Source organism: Phyllostomus hastatus, unplaced genomic scaffold, assembly GCF_019186645.2.
Source record: "Phyllostomus hastatus isolate PE091 unplaced genomic scaffold, TTU_PhHast_1.1 phas_scaffold_78, whole genome shotgun sequence".
NCBI lineage: Eukaryota > Metazoa > Chordata > Mammalia > Chiroptera > Phyllostomidae > Phyllostomus > Phyllostomus hastatus.
The window spans coordinates 99,759,614-99,768,433 of record NW_025334041.1 but is presented as its reverse complement, the minus strand read 5'-3'; the positions used below and the strand labels follow the sequence as shown (position 1 = coordinate 99,768,433).

The 8,820-nt window shown below is 35.3% G+C and overlaps 1 protein-coding gene across 2 annotated transcripts in view; it reads right to left on the bottom strand.

Annotated features, from left to right (window-relative positions):
* Nucleotides 1-2,195: 2,195 nt before the first annotated feature.
* Nucleotides 2,196-8,820, bottom strand: part of ASB3 (ankyrin repeat and SOCS box containing 3) — an 88,070-nt gene continuing 81,445 nt past the window's right edge. Inside the window, exons 10-11 of one of the 2 annotated variants that reach the window (XM_045827494.1) lie at nucleotides 8,055-8,137; nucleotides 3,801-3,929 (exon numbers count right to left, since the gene is read on the bottom strand). In XM_045827494.1, coding sequence (XP_045683450.1) covers nucleotides 8,082-8,137 — 56 coding nt within the window. In that variant the 3' untranslated portion in view covers nucleotides 3,801-3,929; nucleotides 8,055-8,081. Of the gene's footprint in view, nucleotides 3,930-8,054; nucleotides 8,138-8,820 lie in introns of both variants that reach the window. The other variant, XM_045827493.1, reaches the window with a different exon arrangement.

Genomic DNA, 8,820 nt, shown 5'->3' with positions numbered 1-8,820 from the left:
AAACACAGTGAGGCTGCCAAATTGAGGAGACAGAGAAACATGGCCCAAATGAAAGGACAGATCAAAATTCCAGAAAATGAGCAAATAAAATGGAGATAAGTAATCTATCATATGCAGGGCTCAAAACACTGGTTATAAGGATGCTCGAGGGACTTAGTGAGGACCTCAACAGCATAAAAAAAGATCCAGTCAGAAATGAAGGATACACCAATTGAAATAAAGAACAATTTACAGGGAAACAATAGTAGAGTAGATGAAGCCAAGAATCAAATCAATAATTTGAACATAAGGAAGCTAAAAACAACTAATCAGAACAACAAGAAGAAAAGAGAATCCAAAAAAGTGAGGATAGTGTAAACAGCCTGTGGAATAACTTTAAGCATTCCAACATTCAGTTCATAGAGGTGCCAGAAGAAGAGAAAGAACAAGAAATTAGGAAATTTATTTGAAAAAATAATGAAAGAAAACTTCCCTAATTTAGTGAAAGAAATAGACAAGCAAGTCCTGGAAGCACAGAGTCCCAAACAAGTAGGATGCAAAGAGGCCCACCCCAGGGCACATCATAATTAAAATGCTAAAGGGTAAAAATAAAGAGATGGAGGAGGGTGTGGAAGAATGGGTGAGAGGTGAGGGCATTAAGAAGTACAAATAGGAAGTTACAGAATAGCCATGGGGATGTAAAGTACAGTATAGGAAAGGGAGTAGCCAAACAACTTACATGCATGACCCATGGATGCGACAAGGGTGGGGGCATTGCCTGAGGGAATGAGGGCTACTGGGTGGAGGCAGACAAAGGGAGAAAAAATCAGGAAAACTGGAATAGCATAATCAATAAAATATATTTTTTAAAAAATTTGAGTATTGGCTATACATAGAGGATGAAGTCATGAAATTATAAGACAGTGTATAGTTTTACTGGTTGCTCCCCCCATATTGTTAGATATAAAAATAATAATCATGAAACTGAAAATGATCACATTCCTGCAACTTCACTAGCCCTGTAACCATTTTCACCATTTAAAATCTTTCCCCAATTAGACTTCTGCTGGCACTAATTGTACTGAGAGTTAGTTCCTCTTCGAACAAATATTCCTAAAACTAAGTAAGAAATATAATTAGGGGAAAGTGAAAGGCAAACTTTTAGATGAATTTTTCAACTCCTTTCTATATTGATTCCATTCTGAGGGAACCATCAGGTCCAGAGAACACATGTAGTTATTTCCATTCTTATTAGGATTATTACTTGTAAGTTTCTAAAAACCAACAAAATTATAGAAGAATTTTAGGGAGTAACCAGTCAAAAATATTCATATGTCTTTAACCTGGACTTGACACAATACTTGAAGATCCATAAACATCACAACGTTCACATAGATTTACAGATGGACTTAGGTGGGAAGAACAGATTTAAAGTTAGAGATATCAACTGGTTACACAATATAAATATGACACAAGCTGTGTGTCAAGGATTATCAGTCATAGGTGATCATGGGACACAGGAGGAGTATAACTGATCTCGGGAAAGTTGGGCCACCAGAAAGCTGCATATCAAGACACTTGCTGGTTGGCAAAGAGGAAAATTTAAAGACACGGTTCAGGTTACCATTTTTATATCAAATGATTACAGAAAGATATCCTGACATCAAATGATCACAGAAAAGAATGCTGGATTGCTTACAATGTAACACAGAGGATCAGCAGGAAATATACTTAAAAGATAACATCCAATCAAGGAAGGGTGAAGTCTTGGCAACTATTATTATAATATGATCTGAGTCCAGCTCTGGCAATATGTTCCACTATTAGAGAACTATTGTATGGGATTCTTCATTAGGCTCAAAGTAACTTTAAACAGCATTAAAGAATCACTGTGCAGGTAGGGTAGAGCCTAAGGGTCACACTAACTAGATGTATCATTTTGATCAGAAACTATAACTCACAAACCTTTAGGTACTTTTAAGTTTTCTCACTGACTCCTTGCTATAGGTCATAAAATTCATAAATGTTTTATTATAAAATATCTGAAAAATACATTATACATACTAAGTAAAATCATTTGTTTTAATACCAAGGGCTTTTAAATCTCTCTGAAATATCAATCTTCAGATTTTTAAGAATAAGAGCTCAATGATAAGTAATGGGTAGTTGAATTTTTATTTTATGAACATGAACAAAAACACATGAAGAGACTCACATGCAAATGTAAACAGTTTATTTATATTGGGCCCTAACAAAAAACTGGCTATGCTAAAAATCACAGACTTCAGGTTTGAAAAAATGAAGTTTAAAACATCTTAAAAATACTACATAGTACATACATTCTTGGAATTTTATTAAGCATCAGCATTTCCACCTGTTTTTCCATACCCTCCCTATTTCTGCCTGTATACCCACATTCAAACTCTATCTCTACTCTACAGGCAGCAACTATAGCTCTAATTAGCACTGAGTTCAGTCAGACTTTTAACAATGCCTCCATCATTTGGTCTGCTATTATCATTGCATTTATCAAACAGCCAGACTACTGGAGATGGACCTGGCTGACCCACCCCCACCTATTTTAAGCCACAGGATCCCAAAAGGACAGAAGACTTGCCCTCCTTTGGATGCCATCTCTAGGTGTCTATCATGACAGTAATGCTTTCATAACTTTTCTTTCAAGGTTAGTCCCCAGAGCCTATTACTATAGTTCATTTGATCCAGTGTTTAGTCCTCTCTGACTGTAGATTCAGACTGAGCCATTATAAAATCAATGAGGCAGAGTCTCATTAACCTAGGACTCTGACATCTAAATTTCATGGACTATTTGATAACCTATCTAGATAATAAAAAAGAAAACACTATAATATTAATAGAATTGGCAATTTCGTTTCATAGGGTCAAAGCTGCCCTCTGATCTGAAGGCTGAATGGAGACTGAATGTTTGTATTTGATATTAAGTAACTCAGGAATACATACCTTTCTGCCCTTTCCAGTCTCCTGATTAGTATTCTAAATGTGGCAAAATGCTCATTTATCCCAATACTGACGTAATTTTTTTTTCAACTGAGAATATCTTTGAGGTTAGGTCTGTTCTTGCCTTTGCAGAAACAGTCTTTTTTAGCCAAACAGAGTATAAAGGAATTGAAAAAGAAAAAAAAACAACAACAACAAAACAATTTATTTTCTATATTCTTTTTTTTAAAGAATTCTTCTGAGTTTACCCATGAAAAGCCAATGAATATCAATTATTCATAAAAGTGACTAAATTAAGAAATGAGAACAAAATATAAAATAATTCTTTTAGGAACACAAGAAATCTTCAACTTCAAATGAAATAATGATAATAACGGACCCGCTCTGTGTCCACTTCCAGTCAGGCTGTATGCAGTCCATCCTAAGCCCCAAGCATAGGATAAACACAGAATCATCAGTGGGAATGTGCCATGTGGAGCACTAGAAGCAGAATCATAGTTCATTAACAGAATAAGGCAAAGAATGGCTAGGTAAATAAATATCACAAAATAAAATGTACTGGTGATAAAACTGTAATAAAGTAGTGTAGCGGGGTTTATAGTATTTTTGCTCAGGAAGCCCCCACTTGCATTAAACTAATGTCTCCCCCACAAAAAAACCTAACCGACCACTGAAACAAAAATCATCTTTTGTGACTATAAAATCATGAAAACTCTGTACTCCGTGGCTCTTACTCTTGGTGGTTTTCAAAGTCAGACATAAGATATGTTAAATAGTTTCGGTGCTTTCTCCATCTTGAATAACTGCCAGTTCCGGAACTTCATTCATCCTCAGAACCTCTGCATAGAGCAAATAATTATGTAGGCTTCTGGGAAGTGGCAACTGACAGATAAAACTGTCAGATCGCAGGTGTTCTGGTTTTAGACTGGACCGAATTTCCAAACGACAAAGGTGGGTCAGGGATGGAACAGCGGCTGGAGAAACATCAAAAAAGGAAGATGAAAAAATTTAAGTGTTAAGGTAAATGCCTTTTTCCCCCATCTCTATGTAGTAAAAGAGGAGTGATATGTTACTTAGACTTACTTTGAAAGATTAGTTGGACCAGGATGACCATAATAAACTTTGTTTTACAGCCTTCACCTGGTTCCGCTCCTTCCACACATTCAAAGTCAATACCCAGGGCCATGCAAAATTAAATGTTCAAATTCTAACAATCTGGAAATACCAGTTGTTACTTAAGAAATGGATGAACTAACATTAGAAATTAGAGCTCACAACAACGTATGTTACATCCCTCTTTACTCTGTTTCTTTGCCAATGGTCTCCAGACCTACCACATTAGTAAATGTGTAGTTTATAAAAGTTTTCCACTTTTTATCCATGACATAAAATAAAATTTAAAAATTGACACAGAGAGAAAAGTGACTACCATGCTAAATGCCCATACACTTCACACATTCTCTTTTCATCTTCATTACCCTATGAGGTATATATTACCACGCTCTTACAGAGATAAGAAAACAGAGGTTTGAAAATAGGCTTGACTAACTTTCCAAAGGTCATACATCTTGTATGTGGTAAAGCTAGGATTCAAACTCAAGTGCTTCTGACCCCAAAGCATGTGTGAGCATGCACACACACTAAAACAACTGCTGCCAAAAGCTAATTACCAATTAAAGGACAGTCCCCATGCACTTAATTAAGAGTCATACAATAGCAGTTTCATTTTCCACGATGAAAAGTGTTAACTAAAGAAATTAATGTCCATAGAAATTGAGAGTACTCAAAACAGCTAGTGGTTTTATATGAATGAAATGTAATGCCTTTTATTAGTCCAAGAAATCTTGCATAAATCTCCATGAAATGGAACATAATTAACAGACCAGGAACACAACAACAAAGACAAATAGTGTGAAGAACCCAGCTGATACCATACCAGCTGGTCTGACTCCAAGTCTAAGATTCCTTAAACTTTAATACCCCATAAGGCCTGAGACATACTAATTCTCTAACACCTTCAACTCCTTCTAAACCACTATAATCTGTCATCTTACAATTTAGTTTAAGCATATGGCTTAAGTTTAGTTTATGCAAGAGTCTGGGAAACTCCTCAAACGAGGGTTTTTCAAAATGCCAAATGAGGAAAGCATAATTATCTGATTTCATACAAAAACCTGAGTCTAGGAAGAGATGAGGATTTTCTTAAAAAATGGGGAGTCATACACTCCCCACTGTAAAGAACACTACAGCATCTATAATGTATGGCACTTCTATTTCCAGTGTTTTCACATTCATATCTGTTGAAATTTTACCCTATTCTGTAAATTTAAAGGAAGTATCATCATTCTTACTTCTAAGATGGGAAAACGGGTAAAGTGAGCACTGGAGGAATCAGCAGGAGTACATATGGAGAGCATACCCTAACTGCAATGCTCCCACCCCCAGGTTTCCAAAGGAGTAAGCAGGTTCAATTTCAACAAGTAAGTAGACTGTGTTCAACTGTTACATATAAAGAAGCACACATTTGCTATGGGAAGCTTAAGTGACCAGCCCACAGTGACACTGTCAATCAACAACATAACTGACACCAGATCCAAGTGATTTGACTCCAAGTCTAAGGTTCTTTAAACCAGGGGTCCCCAACCTCCGACCCTGGACCAGTACCAGTCTTGGCCTGTTAGGATCTGGGCCGCACAGCAGGAGGTAAGCTTGAATGTAACGTGCTTGAATCATCCTGAAACCATCTTCCCCTACCCTGGTCTGTGGAAAAACCACCTTCCACAAAACCGGTCCCTGATGCCAAAAAGTTTGGAGATCACTGCTTTAAACTGTGATAAGCCCAAAATAATTCTCTAACATCTGAAACACTGAAACTTTCAGAAGATCTTTCCATTTAATAATAACAATAATGAAAAGGAAAGAATATAGTTATTTCAGACATTGGTTCCAACTTTAATTGCACCATTTTGATTTCCTCCCCACGAGCACAATAGATCACTGGACTGATGAATAATTAGAGGTCAGAACCATATTCATTTGAACTGAAGAAGTCTTTCATCTGTAGATTAACAAAGACAATAATATACCCATCAGCACGTCTTAGTTTATTATGCCCCTGAATCTAAGAGAATTTTATAATCATATATGCAGTATTTCAAAGCATGCAAAATCCCCATGAAAGTTTTAGTGATGCGTAGGTAGTATTTCCAGATGTGTTGCCACGAGGCTGAGAGAAGATCAAGCCGTGCACTGAATTTAGAGTATGAAAAAGCCCAGAAGCTGTAAAACACACTTCCGTTAAGACCAGATTTCCGTTTGTCAAGTAAATCTCTCTCTTCTTGGGTTGTAGCACTGATCATAGCTTAGAAAATGATGTCTGAAACCATGCTATAATTTTTTTTTATTTTAATTGTTGCTCAAGTACAGTTTTCTGCCTTTTCCCTCATCCCAGCCCACACCCCCCAGCCCTCCCCACTACTAACTGTGCAACACTGGGCAAGTCACTTAAATACACTGACCCTCAGTTCCTCCTCCATAAAATGGGCATGACACCTCTCTGCATCAAAAGGGTCTTGATGAGGTTCAAGTTAGAACACATTAGCAAATGCATTTTATAAACCACAAAATATCATACAAAATTAGATCACGAGATCTAATCTAGCGATGTCCAAATGTTTTGACAGCACATGCAATTAATGAAAAGTCTTTGAGTACACAGCCCCAATGTGTGACTATTTACTTACATAAATTATATGTATATACTATTAAATTATTTGCACTATAAAACAAACAAAATTAAAAAAATAGGCTAAGAAAAATAAGACATGCATTTTAAACAACTTTATTTATTAACAGTATAAAAAACCCTTTTTGTTTTTACTAAAAATACTAATAATATCTTAACAAGAATAAGGTGACTGAATAAGCTTTATTAGTTTAAATCTTGGTGATCTGGCAATTCTAAGACTTGGTTCTAGGTCCAGTTGATTTTGATACTTGGTTTTAAGGACTAATGCAGCTGGAAAAAAATCTTACAAAAGCACGTAGATCAAAATGGGAGAGTATATCATGGCTTAGCTGAACTAAGCAAGATACTATCCTAATCCCATCTATCAATTATGCAGGTTTTCATCAAAATTCATGATAGTTTTCTATTTTTCCTGCTATCAATAAGCTTACAAGCTCTTCAGAGTTTACCTTTTTTACATTTTTACAAAAAGCATTTAAAACCCATAGAAACTGTTTCCAAGTATTTTAAACATGTCAGTATGAGTTTTTCTAGGTGACACACACTGTTTTTGGCAACAAAATAACAGTAACAGTAGAAATATTTCCCAGAACCTAATTTCAAAATATTATCCCCATAGCAAAGTTGCTTTCGGAAATCAGTTAAAATGTCATCCTTACCTTAAATCAACAAAACTTTTAGAAAATATTTACTAGGTCTCATACTACTGATAGCTATTTAGCACCAAAAAAAAAAAGGTTAAGATAATTGGAGCAACTGTATTTTCATAAAAGAAAAACAGATAATTCATCTTTAAGTTCAAGGACTCTTATATATTATGTCAAAGATAATGAGCAAGCCTCTGCATGTATAAACATGATCACTGTCATCTCATTATAAAGTACTAAAAAGACTAATATATTTTAAAGGTCATGTTTTTATAAAATTATTTACATTATTATTTCATGCAATTCTGGTTTCAACTCCTCTGATTTCCTGTATTAACCTATTAATGATGCAATAAACTCATTTCATGTATGAGGTTATATCCATTTCTTTACATTTACCAAAATGTAAGTCATTCTTATATAGCTTTTCCAAAAAACATTTTTCTATGAAGTTGTAACTGTGGCAAATATATCTTTTCTGATACATGTTTCCTTTAGTAGCACTCAGAGAAGTAACTACTTTCTTAAAGGAACAGAAATTTAACAAATACCCTAACCTGAGACATGCTATAAATATATCTTCTTCCAAACTAGTATACCATACTTTCTACCTGCAGCATTATTTTTTAACTGTTTTCTTTAACTCTTTAGCATGTTTTCCATACTTCTTTCAACAATATTTGCTAACAAAGAATGTATTTTACCTTGTCCTCATATTATTTCAGCCAGTTTTACTGGGGCAGCAAGAACATGTTTCCCCAATGGCATGTGACTTTTTGTCTTGTCACTATTGGATTAAAAAAAAAAAAACTTAAAAAGAGTTCTAAGCACTTATCATTATGCTTAGTAAATTTTATAAAAATAATGAATTGAGCATCATATGAGTTAAATATTAATGGAAAAACAGAGTTTGTCTTCATGTTCTGGATGCTTAGATTATAGTATCTTGCTGATTGATTTTGTCATTACCAAGTATCTCAAGACACACTACATCCTCAGGTCAGGCTCACTGTTAACACCAGTAAAGGTGAACCATATTCTAAATATTTTTCTCAATACTTCTAAACTTCTTGCCAGCTCAGATTAGTTGACTGTCACTTTTAGCATATAATGTGACTATCTGATAAAGAACAGGAGTGCAGCTCTGTGATTATTTTGTTGGTTCAGTTGGACTTGTACCTTAAGTATTATCTGCACAAAACACTATTTCTTTGAAGAAATCTTTTTAAGCCACTTTACCAATTTTTAATTGCTCAAGATAAAACTGGATGACACAACCATAGGTCCACTGAACAATGACAACAAATTGCAAGACACTAAAGCACACCACAAGTGTGACTGCATGACCAACCCCCATGCACCCCACTTTGGAAAGCACTGACCTAAACCATATGGATATGCAGGTACAAGGTGTGTGTGCTCCATGGTGGGGAAAAAGGAAGAAAGTGCAATTCTTACAACTACAGCCTC